The following is a 13,972-nucleotide window of genomic DNA, read 5'->3' as shown; positions in this document are numbered from 1 at the left end:
ACACTGGCACATTGTAATCAGTTACTCAGAGAATTACTCTTACAGTGTTAGTAAGTGCTTCTTACAGACTGGATGTTTTTAACTTAATCAAAAGTTATACTTTAAACAACAGTTATATTTTTCATTGGAGGGAGATGTTGCGAGTAGATTAAATATTTGTTTTATTATGGACACCTTGGTATTTGTATTTATTGCCTATTAACTCTCAATTGAAGCTTTTGTAAGAATATATCTTGCTCATTTTAGATTTCTAAAGGTAAAGTGATTTAGAGCATATAGAGGGTATACTAGTGTGTTGTCAAGATTGCAAAGTGCTAAAACAAGCTTGTCACTTCATGTTCTTTCATGAAAAGTTAAACTGATGCACAATTAAATTCCCTATTGCTGAATCCAGTAACCTCAGAGTTTTTGTACGTACAGTACAATATGACCTTATTTGGTCTGGAAAATTTTTTTTTAATACATCACCACCTAGTTTTTTTTTTCTGGCGAGTTGTGTGGAAACCTGTGTTAAACTGACCTACGACTAGGGACAGGAATTGAGACACTTTTACTGATACAGTACCAATGTTATTGGTTCTGCCACTGATTAGAATCAATACTGCATATTGATCTGGTTCTTTATTGATTCCCTTACTAATTCTGACCCCATTTTGTTTCAGGAGAGAAGTATACCTACATAGGTTTTTAGCATCTATAGCATTGCTTTATCACCTAAAATTCCCAAACAGAATAATGCCCAGTGCTAACTGTAGCATTAATTTCTCCATCAGCATCTAAAATAGGGAAACTGAGAGAATGATTGCATGACATTTGTTTGCATTTAAGCAAACCGATAAAGAAACAGTTCCCAGTGTTAGTCTGCTTGCCTATCGGTCCTGCTTATCGGTGCACTTGTGCTACAATTAGCTGATTTCAGTTCATGTCCCAGAGGAGTCCATAGCATGGATATGGGCATTACTTTTATTTTTATTGCACAGATCAGAGTGCGATGATAAAGTGAAAACCAGAATACAAACATGTGCATTATCCTCCTAACACAACTTCAGCTCTTTGCAAGCATCTGCACAGATAGCATGCTAACGCTAAGCCAGCCAAGAATCCAGAGTGATAATAAAGCTCAGTGAATGCTGACCCCAGTCCAGCAGCCACACCCTGAACTTCAGAAGCTGACAAACGCAGCGATGAGCAGTCAGGCTGGAGCCTCTGTTTATACTTGTTCATGTTTCTAAAGATGGTTTTCATCTTTGCTGTGTGTTCATACCTAAATACTGAGAGAAAGATTGTATGTGTGTCCTCATTAGGACAGAGACTTGGTTTTATTGGTTTGTGGGACTGTAAACTATAGGTTTATATTGTTTTGAGTAATGAAGCCAACACAGCACAACAAAGAAAGGAAATACCTTCAATATGCACAGAAATTTGGCCACGCAGCATGTAATCACTATGAAAGTCTTTAAGTCATTCCTGCAGTTTAACAAATTGGTGTGTGCCATCTGGCTTCATGGAAAGATAAAGATTAGTTTTAGTAGGATCTTTACCTTGAGGCCACTCTTGTTGTGATTTGGCACTATATAAACTGAATGAAATGTCTGTCTTTGCAGAGCACAGTCTATTTATTCATAAGGCTAACCAAGCCTACTCTTGTTAGCTAGTAGCTTAACACTATTGTCCAAATGCGATCCAACTCCAATCCAGTCCAATAGGATTATTACTACATATTTTCAAATCCATGACAGCAGAGTAAGCCTGGAGCACATGTGTTTGAGCAGACTCTCATGCATATTTGTCCACGTATTAGTGATTCTCGGTGAATGAAATGCAAATGTGGGCGTGCACAATTGTTGGACTGATGGTGTTGGTGTGCACAAACGAGGAGAGCCGGGCTCTGAGGCATTGTGAGAGCTGAGAGCAGACAGAGTCCTGTTCTGCTGATTACACATCAGTGAATTGAAGCAAGACAAGTGTGTATTACACAGGAATCTATCATTTGGAGGGCATCTTCAAGACAGGTATGTGCAACAGGTATGTGTAGCTGTATATTCAGTTCCTGTAGTACGTTCTTGTTGAGTAGGAAACTGCTCTAAATACATACATGAAATATTTTCTAGGGTAAGTAATTACCACTGGGAAAAAACAAACAAGCGTAGTACAGAAGTTTGGAGCAGCTGAGCCTATTGGGATCAATTTCTCAAATATGACACTTATGCCTGGAAAATGTTAAAAGAACATAGTCAGCAACTATTAGACAGCAACTACACTAGGGATGAATTTGGCTGCATTTATTCAAATTAATTTCAATTTTTTTGTCTAAAGTCGTTAGATCTTTAACAGTTTTAGGACATTGCTGACCACGAAAAGGAGGTTTATTTGTTTGAGCTGACACAGATGTTTTTTTCCGATGATGATAATGATTATTCTGTTCTTTTAATAATGTAAGAGCCTTTGTGGATATAATGAACAAAACATAAGTCTGTTATGTAATTAAGTTTAATCCGCAACCTTACCTTTGGTTAAATTCTGCCAGATTCCTCTGAAAATAAAAAAAGAATCCAAAAATCAATTGTCAGAGTTTATGCTTAGAGTAGTTAGATTATATCAACATGCCCCAGAATGAATGAGCAGCTTGTTTTACTACCGTAGCGTTGGAGGCTGATCGTATTAGTTGTTCAAGCTTTCTGGTATTCAGCTGGAGTTTTAACAAAATCAGTGGACGTTGGCGGTGCATAAAACTATTTAAGCTGTGTTTTGCAACAAAGTTTAAACCATTATAACAAATTGCTTTCTCGCTGTGGCAAAATGTTCCTTTTCATGCTCAATTTCACAATGAAGCTTAGTGCTGGGAACTCTCCGTTAGTAAGCGACTTATTATTCTGACTTTATGAATTTCATGAGTCTCTGTCAGTTATTCTATAACAAAGGTGGTAGAGTTATGTGTGCAGGTAACAGCTGAGCCTGTGTTTCTGTGTCTGATCAGTTAAAAAGCAGCATGCATAAACTGAGTTAATGACTGAGGTTATTGCTCATTTAGGCATAGTAATAACGCCGTGGGAATGCCAGTTACCCAAATCTCACTGCCCCCTCATTACAAAACACCCGGTCTGACGTTAGCCAGGGTACATTTCATAATGGGTACTGAATAGGGCATTCAGTGAACACGCTAATAAGCTGCTTATTAAACTGGTATATGAAACAAAACAAATAATGTTCTGGCTTGAAATCTTTTTACATTTCGGAAACAAGAAAGAAACCTTGAGTTAGTATGTGTGTCTTAGCTGGAAACTGATAATAATGTTAGCCCAGATACATCAAACGCAGCTGGAGATTGGCTTCCCAAACCAGTTTCTGTCTTATCTCTCATATCTCACTGTTTCCTCTCCCTGATCTCATCCTAATTTACCCACACTAGGCTACATTGTTCTGCTGTTGCATCCACATGTTCAGCCAGTATGCCACAGCAATCCCCATTCTTCCCACCGTGTCATGCTGTCACTCCTTATAATCTGTACACGAAGGGGGTGTACCTCATTTGTCCGTCCGTCCCAGTTCATCAAAGACCATTGATCCCCAGTGCTGTGGTCTACATTCCCCTAATGATCAGTCACAGTTGGAGTCCAGCCTAGTCAGAATGGCTTGGAAGTGGTAATAGTGATGGGAAAGGGAGTTTTTCAGAACGCAAGCTGAACAAGAGATGACAGTGTGTGTGTGTGTGTGTGTGTGTGTGTGTGTGTGTGTGTGTGTGTGTGTGTGTGTGTGAGAGAGAGAGAGAGAGAGAGAGGGAAAGAAAGAAAGAAAGAAAAAGCAATAATACAGATTCAGGGCAAGCTTGAAATACAGGAGTGTGTATTAAAGAAAAAGAGATATTGGATGAGTTGGACTCAGTATATCCTGCAGACAATCCTATTGTGTGTGTGTGTGTGTGTGTGTGTGTGTGTGTGTGTGTGTGTGTGTGTGTGTGTTACTGAGCCATTTCCCAGCCTGTAAGCTGATTAAAGAAAAGGTGTGCTCAGCAGAAAACTTTAGTTAGGCTCTGCACATGGAGCAGAGTAGTTGCCACCTTACAGCCAAAGTCAGGCACAGCTTTATAAACACCCTGCGTGTCATATAATAACATAAGCGCACTAAAGCTGCCGTTAAAGAGAGAGAAAAGGAATGCAGTACACTTTAACTGGATTTGCAGTGCTCTAATCCAACACAGTTATTTAAGCATATACAGAAGACAGTAACAAATTAAAAGAGATACTAGTCCGCCATGCGCCCCAGAACAGCTTTAGTGATCTTTGCTCAGATGTCTGGATTCATACAATAAAAACTTCCAGTGCACATAAATGATATAAAGATGGTCTTCATTTATTATTCGTTGTGCAAAACTATAAATCTGAGAGCAGATGTATGGGCTCAAATTGTGGTCATAAATATTTTGTACTTGTAAATCAGGATTTGTATGTGTAAAAAGAATTTGTGTGTGTGTAAAAAAGATTTGTGTGTGTAAAAAGAATTTGTGTGTGTGTAAAAAAGATTTGTGTATGGACTTAGCCAAAAAATCTGTGAGAAAGTCTGCACTCAAGTTTCAAGTTACAAGTACGAATTTTGACCCTATTTTTCTTCCTTTCATCTGATTGGCCAATGTCATGTCAATCACAAATGTAACTATCCAATCAGAGAACAGATGGGTTTGGCTGTCGGAGGGGTGCTTTTTTGAACTGCAGGTCCTTGAAGGGAATAAATGCCCTTTTACATGCCAACTGTTACGATCCAATGTTGTCAGTGTTTTGTTTTAGGCGTGACTGTTATGTGTTTCCTGTTTTACTTTGAAGGTCTGTCTTATCTCAGTGTGTTCAATTTACGCTTCCTTGTCTCGTCAGTTCTGATTTGCCCCAGCTGTGTTTCCCTCCTGTTGTCCATTCCCTGATTGCTCCCTCTATGTATTTAAGCCCTGTGTTTCAGTTTGTCATTGTCGTGATCTCCCCCTCTCTACTAGCCTCCACCATCCAACAAATAGCATGAGCTTTTGAGTCGTTTTTTGATAGAGTGTCTGTGCAGAGTGAGTTGCAAGTTTAACCTCGTGTGTGTGTGTGTGTCTGGCGTTAGTACTTCAATTTTGTAAATAGCTGTAAATAGATTTGTAAAGTAGCATTTTAGATTGGGGGGGAGGCGGTGGTGTGGAAATGACAGTCTTCACTAGTGGGGTTACTTACAAAGCTTTCCTTCATTATGAATTAGCATACATGTTTTTATTGAACATTTGAAGAACCAGCAAAAAAAACAAACTCTTGTAGAGGACAAAGTCAGAGATAGAAACGACAAGGAGCAGGTGCATCTAGTACAGGTAGAGCTGCTGCAAAAACCCACAGAGTTCAGCAGCCAGCGCAACACATTCTGGATCCTTGGCTTTTAGTTAGCATTAGCAGCACATGCTGCGTCTGATGTGAAAGGACCTTTATGCTGCGCACTGTGACTCACAGCAATGGTCCCGGGTCAGCCCTGACTTTGTGTTAAACTAATCCTAAAGTAATAATGGTATTTCTAACCACTGATATACCACAACTTTATCCTTTCAAAATCTGCTGAAAGTTAGGGGACCTAGCTTCTATCGGATATTTATATAGAGATCCTCCAGCTTCAAACTGTATTACCCTTCAAGGACCCGCAGTTCAAAAAAGCACCCCTCCACAGCAAAACCCATCTGTTCTCTGATTGGATAGGTAAATTTGTGATTGACATGACATTGACCCTATTTTTCTTCCTTTCATCTGATTGGCCAAAATTCGTACTTGTAACTTGAAACTTGAGTGCAGACTTTCTCACATAGTTTTTTGGCTAAGTCCACACACAAATCTTTTTTTACACACACACAAATCTTTTTTACGCACACACAAATTCGTTTTACACATACAAATCTTTTTTACACACACAAATTCGTTTTACACATACAAATCCTGATTTACAAGTACAAAACTGATTTACAAGTACAAAATATTTATGACCACAATTTGAGCCCATACAGACAAGTGCAATGAGTTCTGAGGACTGCAGCGTCGTCTGATTCATCCTCATTTTCATACTCGTATGGCCTGTTTTTAGATGTCTTCACTTCAAGTATATTCCATTTTTCCTTTCATTTGTTTCCCACTTGCATAATAATGAACATATATTTATTTTAAAAAAAAAACTTTACACCATTATTTTTTAAAACCTCTGATAGCTGAAAGGGAAACAGAAGCTGACATTATCCTTTAAAAACAACAAATCCTGCTATGCAAATGCCAAGTGTCCTAACATGTTTTTTTCCCTCTTAACAATTATTTAAAAATGTTCTTTCTTGTCTGTTTGCTGTAGTATTTCAACAGAGATGAGAAAGAGTTATGAAAATACAAATGAAAACATGTCAGTATAGCCCTCAGCGTTTTGCACAGTGAAAATAGACAATGATTCATTGCAGCAGTAATATGAATGAGTTGTTTGAAATGCTCTAAAATATTAGTGTATAAAATAAACAATGCTAAACAATGTTAATCACTCTGCCATTCCCCTCTCCTCCGTCTGTGCTCTTTTGCTTTCATTCAGACTGACTGGCTGGAGGCCAAACAACCTGACTGCTCCAAACACTTCTACATCAGCAGACCTGTCACCATGGCAACAAGACCCACGGCCTGGCAGGAGCAGTGCCCTGTCAACTTACTTGACGAGTCGGTCAATGAGTCTTGGGCGAGGGGTGACAACTTCCCTCTGAAAGGCTTAAAGGCACCCAAGGCAGAACCCGAGGAGGATATAGACACCCTGGAGCCTGATGCTCAGGTCAATACTCAGCGGGAGAAAGAGACTATCTCAAAAATCAAAACAGCTGATGCGACTAAAGTGGAAAATGAAGGAGCTGCGAGAATAAGGGAGACAGAGGAAGCAGTGATGGGATCAGAGCAAGTTCCTAAAAACCTATCGGGAGGACTAAAGACTCAAGAGGAACCTGACGTTGAGTTATGCGAGGAAGTTTTCCCGCCTACACCTTCCTTGGGTGCCTTATCAGCAGCAGTACACCGTGACAAAGAGGGCTTTTCCAGCCCTGAGGGTGAGGTGGCAGAGTGTATCAGTGATGTTGATGTCATTTCAGACCCAACAGAAGACATTACTTCTTTGGATAGCCACAATAGTCAAGAATGGTTAAAGGCATCTCAGATGACTGAACCAGCTGATCAGAAGACATATAAACCATCTGTAACAGATGTAATAAGTACCAGTATAGTGGAAAATAATGTGTTACGACCTGCTCACCCTTCTTGCTCTGGCATTAACGTTACAGATGACGCGCATACTGTGAGTTCCCCTCCTTTTGCAGATGAAAGTGAGGAAGAAGAGGAAGTGGGCATTGCTATTATGGAACTGAACACATTAAATATCAACAGCAAGTCTTTCCAACCTTTATATTTAGCTTCCACTAATCAAGAGCCAGACTCAGCTTTGCATGCAAAACCCTCAGATAAACACCAGGAGGGGCTGTTGTTAAAGAACCAACGTGAACCTGCCCTCAGAGGTGTAAACCAGGAAGCAGGACAACAGGTGCCTGGCCAGGGATCTCCACCTTTGTCGACCGTTGCCATGGAGCCGTCCAATCCAGGTGGGGCTGCTTCTGCTACAGGCTTTGCTTGCGTTGTTGCTGTGAGAGAAAGGCACAGCAGGGCGGGGGAAAGAACAGAGGGAGAAAATGAGCAAACAGGTGGGGAGGAAGGGCAGAAAGAGAGCGGACTTAAAAGGAACAAGCCAGCTGGGCAGCAACACAGCGGGAGACTGTTAAGATATTCACAAACAGTCCAAAAACAAGAGCCGGGGATAGAAAAATATAGCTGTGGTGTGTCTCTGAAGCACAGCAACCACACCAGGATGGAGAATGACTCATGTGACGATAGCCAGAGTGACAGTGGAGTATCAGCTGATTTCTCCCCGTCCAACACTTTGGAGAGCTCTCCATCAACTGTATCCAGAGAGACTCCCATTGAGAGGGAGATCCGAAGGTCTATAGAGCGAGAACATAGCCTGAGAAGATCCAGAGGGCTTCCAAATCTACGCATCACTCCAGAGTATGTAGAGGTTCCCTTAAGAAAAACTGTTCTTTCCAATTCAGTAGCTGCAAAGACTGAGTGGTGTCAGGACAAAGATAGAGAGTTTGCTGGCAAAAAGATGCTGTATGAGATTCAAACGGAGACCCAGAGGGAGCAGGATCTGGTCAAGCTTGGGAAAATTCCAGGTTTTTATGATAAAGGCACAGTCCGACAAATAAGGGAGAAGAAACAGATCTATGAGACCTTTCAGACACCCAGTGACTCAACTTTTACAGCCTCAGCCAGTCGCAGGGCCCCATCGGTTTCTTCTGTCAGCAATGGTTTAACTCCCAAGAAGCAGGAAGACATCTCATCACAGGTGTCCACCACAGAAGACACACGTGTCGAGAAGAGACACAGTTTGGATCTTCTTAGCCCGACACAGACCCCAAACTCTCCCATAGGACGGAGTGTAACCAAAAACAGTCTTCAAGGACCGGGTATCTCACAGGGGACAAGTCGGCAAGTCATAATCTTAGAGAACAACCTGAAGAACACAACACCGAAGAAACACCAAGACAAATCAGAGGGTATTACTGTTGTCGACTCTGGAAGTCCTTACATCTTATTGTCACAGAAAGGAGGGAATAAAAAAGTAACAGAAAAAAGACAAGAAAAGGAGAAGGTGGAGGATTTAGTACCCAAGGAGAACCCCTTTTTCAAGCTGCGCTCTTCAAATAATTTAGTGAAAGTGAAGGAGGATATCCAGGAGGCCCAGAAGAGGGAGAAGGAGCTTCGCAAGCAGAGGATTAGTCTGTATGGGGGCAGTGGTGGTGTTGGTGGTACACAAGGACAAGGAGGGGGAGAAAGAGAGGGAGGAAGGCCAGTCAGCATGGAGTTAAAGAGTCCTGCGCTGTCATTAAACGGACTGTCCGTTGCTGACGCACCTGGGTCATCATCCAAAGGAGAAACTGGACCCTCAGCAGGTTAGTGTAGGCCTGTGTTGGTCTCTGGGTGAGCATGTGTGTAAGGGTGTAATTGATTCTGTTTGTGCCCGCCAGCTCACATAGGCTGGTGTGTGTGTATGACTGGTTGAGCGTGGGTGTGTGTGTCATTTTTATATCCGCAGCTAGATGATGAAAACCCCCTGAAACAGCTCAGTGAGCACATTATTTCATTTTCCTTATGGTCAGTGGAAAACCTCAAAACAGCTTTCGAATCTACTGTTAGCTATTATGAGCAATAACTTTGCACTGGAGCCCATAAGCTGGCCAGCCAGAAAATAAAATTCTGTAACTCCACAAAAAATGTAGCACCTAACCTGTCATATTAATTGCGAAAAGCTGAGGCAGGGAAAAAACCTGGCTCATATTTCAACGCTATTGTGTCAGGGAAGAAAGGAGCTGGCTGAAAGAGTCCAATCTGGGAATTAAGTCCGAAATCAGCATTCAAAAAGTGGATATAATCTGATACAGAGTTTGTGCGTGTGTGTGCGTGTGTGTAGACTATTGCTGCCTATAGTGTATCTCTGGGAAATTTTGTTTGCCTGTATTATACAGTAGTGATTTCCAGGTGGGGTACTTGCTATTGTGTCAGCAATCCAGGGATCTTTATATGCTTGGTTTAAATAGTGAGGTAAGAAAATGGGCTAAATAGTTAAAATAATAAGTTAGTGACCTTAAATAAAGGGAGAAAAACAACTGCTAAATAGCCAAGTTAGCTACAGATAAATAGCTGAAATCAATACAGTTACAATAAAGATGAAACATACATTTATATATTTATAGATATTTATATTTTTATATTATTTTTAAAGATATGGGTTTCGGTAGAGAGTTTAGTTTTGAGCTATATATATATATATATATATATATATATATATATCTGTCTGTAATGTACATCTATACTATTAGATTGGTGGATATTCATATTAAACATAGTTTGAGTTAGTAATGTTAGCTTATAGCTTTAGCTAAGATGAAAGCTAAGGTTAGCTTAAAGCTTTTCCACCTGAGCCAAAATTTCAGGCTCCTCTGAACGCTTGATTTCAAACTTCTGTTTTTCCTTCTCCAGCTCTACATGATGTTAAAAACAGGATACTGTTATATGGTCATTTCAAAACCAGCCCTGGCAGTGAGCATCGCCCTGCTAACAGAAGGCTCAAACCTTCTGTTGGGGCAAAGATTAAGATAGAGAATAAGGATTATTTTGAACTGTGAATGACGCAAAGCTACTCCAGTAGAGTCCTAGAATAAAAATATGAATAACACAAGCTGAGATTTAAAAAACAGTGCTAAATAATTCAAATTACAAACATTTGATACATGATTTTGAAGGGCATTTTGAAAGAGTGCTTGGCTGTGATACATCAGAAAAAAAAGACTGCGAGGCTTTGCTCTACAGTATGTTTCAGTGTGTTTTTTTGTCTGTGTTGTGTTGCCATGAAGGCTGATTTGTGATTACGTCAGAATGAATGAATTAAAACATTGTTGGTTTAACAATGAGTGACATAAACTGACCAGGGTGTGCCCACAAAGCACGCCGGACAGTAACTGAAGGTTGTGCAAAGTGCAGCTGCATATTGCTTTACACATCAGGCTTTATTGCCCTTCTGTTTCTTAATTACCGCTGCCTGCTTTTAGTTTCTGTTTCTCCACGTTCATGTACAGATTTCTTTCCGTCTGTTCCCTCTGCAATCCTCTGTCTCTTCTCATTTCTCTCTGCTGCCTCACGATGTTCAATCTTAATTTGATTCAGTGTTCACACTGCAGTGCTCAAACAACATCACAGGGGCGCTTCTCCCTCACTGCTGTTCTTTCTTCATCTGCTTTTCTCTTCTCTTCCAGCACGCCTGTCAGTCAGCAAGTCATTTGTGTGGCCCCCGGTCCAGGCTGAAGACGAGAAGATTAACCGGCCAGAGGTGTGTCAGTGTTACAGCTCATCCGTCACACTATTGATTTTTGGAGTTTGTATAAATTTTACCATGTGGTACTTAATAAAACTTTGCAGTGAGTTTTATTAAGTACTTTCGACTCTAAATTTTAACGTGCCAACCTCACCCGTCTAGTACACTTGGCATAGGACATGAAAATGTAGGCAAATCGCCATCCTGAGTCTCCCTGGAATGCAGACAAGAAGATATCAGGTTCCAAAATAATGATGCTTTGTTAACTCTACATTTGACTTGCAATGTCGCATTAAGATGAGCTTTCAGGCAGGTGAATTAAAGGAAGTTCCAACATAGAGTGTTCTTGTACGATGCTGGTCAACCAAGTGCCACGAGACCAGTGTCAATGGGTTTTGGAATTTATTGCACAAGTCTCAGCTACACCATGTCCAATCAGGAAATAAATTAAGATATCTTAAAACAACTTTTTATTGATTAGCTGTGATCATTTCCATCAGAGAGGCTAAGTGGAGTCAAATAAATCCAGCAAAATTCCTCCCACAGCTTAACAGCTTCCCCTTTTCCCCATTTTCCTTTAATTTGTCACGCATCTGTCTGTTTAAAACTGCTCTGGACTGTAATGTGTCAAATTGAGAAAGTCTTGTGGGAGGATGTCAGCATCTCTTTTGCACCAAATATGGGAGGCAAATATCTGATAACATGCTGAACACACAGTGAGGCTCTTATCTTTATAGATAAGGGATGAAGGCAAACAGCCCTGAGACTGAGAGAGAGCAAGAGAGAGAGGGAAGGAACATGTCTGTAGAGTGTGTGTATGTGCGCACACTTGAGCAGTCAATAGCAGGCAAAGAGGAAAGTCAATTGACAATCCCACTGATTTGTGTTACCTTCCTTGTGGGTCTTGCATCTCTTTGATACTCTGGTATCTCTGATTAAAGCGGAGTGCTGCTTCGTGGCTTGAGCTGTTTAATTCAGTTTGGCATTGATGTGCTGGGGTTTAGCTGCATGGTTCAGTCTGACATTAGCAGAGTTTTGCCCTCTTTCCTCTCACTTCCTCATAGCCCCTCCCTCTCTTTCTCTCTCTGCTGGTTGATTATCTGTGCACAGACCTAGTTCCTGATTAAAGTTCAGAGATACATGAAGGATTGCAGGGCAAATTGGCCTCACTTGTTGACTTAGTCATACAGAACATGGCCTTGGATCACAGTCGCATTAACCTCCCTTTGACTTACAGAGCTAATGATGCTCATCCAAAGATATGTCCTCAAGAGGAAGAAAATTCATCCCTTTCTTTTCTTTTCGCTCCCTCCGTGTTGGCTTTTTGGTTTGGTCTCCCACTCCAACATACTTTGGAATTCTCTTTCTTTTTCTGCTCCTACTCTCCCAACTTACTGCCTGCCTCTTCTTTTACCATGCAATCACCACTTACTCCTGTTCACTTTTTGTTCTCCTTTTCATTCAGCTCCCCCAGAGTCCTCGTACCCCTAGACAGAAGTCTCCTCTAGTGCTGCGCTGGGAATCAGGTCTGATCAATGGACACAACAAGGACTTGGACTGAGAAAGGTCTTTTTACAGAGACCTGCAGACGGGAATAAGGAACAACGATGAAGAGGAAGAAGGAGGGAACGTGGAGTGAGAAAGAGGTCAGGGATTGAGGCTAGAAAAGGGGTCGGGAGTATTGGGAGCAAGGAACATGATTTGTGGTGGACTAAAAAAAACCCTGAAGAGTCCTTCAGCAAAGAAGAGATGTGAATGGAGAGCGTGGGGCACCTATAAGTAGATAAGCTCTTGGCCTGCTTCAGGTGCTGAAAACCCTTAAGACTAATGAATATAAAAAGACAATAAAAAATAAAAATAATATGTGGGAGAAAAGAAGAATTTAGGAGAAACAATCAGGAACTCCTTCATCTGTGGATTTCTTATGTTTTGAAAAAACAATGTGTCATCAAGAGTCTTATGTGCTTAACAATATCTACATAGAGGAAATAATTTAGTTTATCACACATGTAAAATCTAATGCAATCTGATACAACAGCCATGTAATAAACCCTATCTTTGCCTAGCTCAGTCTCCTGACTTTTTAATTGACTCTGTCAGAATGTTGTTGGTTGTTTTTTTATTGAACTCTTTGGCCATTTTGAAGATTGCAGTTAGAGACCAGTGATATTTGATTGCATTATAAAATAATTACTTCAGAAATATATTTGCAATGACCAATCTTAAGCTAATCTACATGGCCACTCTACTGGGAACTCAGGATTTACTGGGATTTTTTTGCTGAGAACAGAATTTTCCAGTTCTACCATGGTCATCCAATACCCTTCAGAACACTGGAGCTTAATCATTCTCTCGACCCTTGACGAGTTCAAAGTACTGATAAAATATTATGTAACCGAAGAGTGCAAACTGCTATTCTGAATTTAGATTTCATATTTTGTACAAGTTGTACCTCCTTGGTTTTAATGTGCTCAAGTTTTCTATTTTTATGTGATTGATTTTAATTTCCTTTTTATCTTTTTTAATTGAATCCTTGATTGAAAATATGCAAGCAATATAAATTAGCACCTCTCAGTGATAATTTGCTACAGGTTTATAGTATTTGATTACATACCCAAGGGGTTCCTAGTAAATTGCTAACTAAAAAATGTAGTGTGCATAGACCAGTGATCTGAGTCAGAGGTGGACTGAAACTCTGACTGAAAGTCTACCCAGACTACTGTGCTTGCAAACCAACAGACTTCTAATTTCAACACTATGTTGTGTTTTGAATGGGGCTGTTGTAATATCAGAGTGTCATTTTGTGATTATTGTATCCAGGTTTGACTTTAATGATATTATTGTAATTGTCCTTTATCATCTTATGGCACTGAAGATACAAGTGAAGGGAGGTGTAGCCTGGGTCTGAATCCCAGCTGTCAAATCTCACAGTTATTGTCAATACAGGTACACAGCGACAACCTTGGTGCTATTTGTTCACTATTTACATAGGATAAAAGTCATTCAGTTTACAAAAGCAAATATTTGGCACTAA

The 13,972-nt window shown here is 40.4% G+C and overlaps 1 protein-coding gene across 1 annotated transcript; it reads left to right on the top strand.

The window, feature by feature from the left end:
• Window positions 1-1,921: 1,921 nt before the first annotated feature.
• Window positions 1,922-13,003, top strand: misp3 (MISP family member 3). The gene is made up of 4 exons (XM_084931018.1): window positions 1,922-2,012; window positions 6,568-9,019; window positions 10,880-10,953; window positions 12,404-13,003. Exons 2-4 carry the CDS (start codon window positions 6,634-6,636, stop codon window positions 12,497-12,499), a joined length of 2,556 nt encoding a protein of 851 aa, XP_084787144.1. The 5' UTR covers window positions 1,922-2,012; window positions 6,568-6,633; the 3' UTR covers window positions 12,500-13,003.
• Window positions 13,004-13,972: the final 969 nt, after the last annotated feature.

This window comes from Perissodus microlepis, chromosome 6 (assembly GCF_051167445.1).
Source record: "Perissodus microlepis isolate ML-2025 ecotype Zambia chromosome 6, ASM5116744v1, whole genome shotgun sequence".
Lineage (NCBI taxonomy): Eukaryota > Metazoa > Chordata > Actinopteri > Cichliformes > Cichlidae > Perissodus > Perissodus microlepis.
Note: the sequence above shows the minus strand (reverse complement) of the source record. Positions and strands in the feature narration are given on the sequence as shown.

Coding starts and splice junctions, on each gene's coding strand:
- misp3 (XM_084931018.1), top strand. CDS start 6,634: ATGGCAACAAGACCCACGGCCTGGCAGGAGCAGTGCCCTGTCAACTTA. Junction 9,020..10,879: donor AGAAACTGGACCCTCAGCAG/GTTAGTGTAGGC, acceptor CTTCTCTTCCAG/CACGCCTGTCAGTCAGCAAG. Junction 10,954..12,403: donor AGAAGATTAACCGGCCAGAG/GTGTGTCAGTGT, acceptor CTTTTCATTCAG/CTCCCCCAGAGTCCTCGTAC.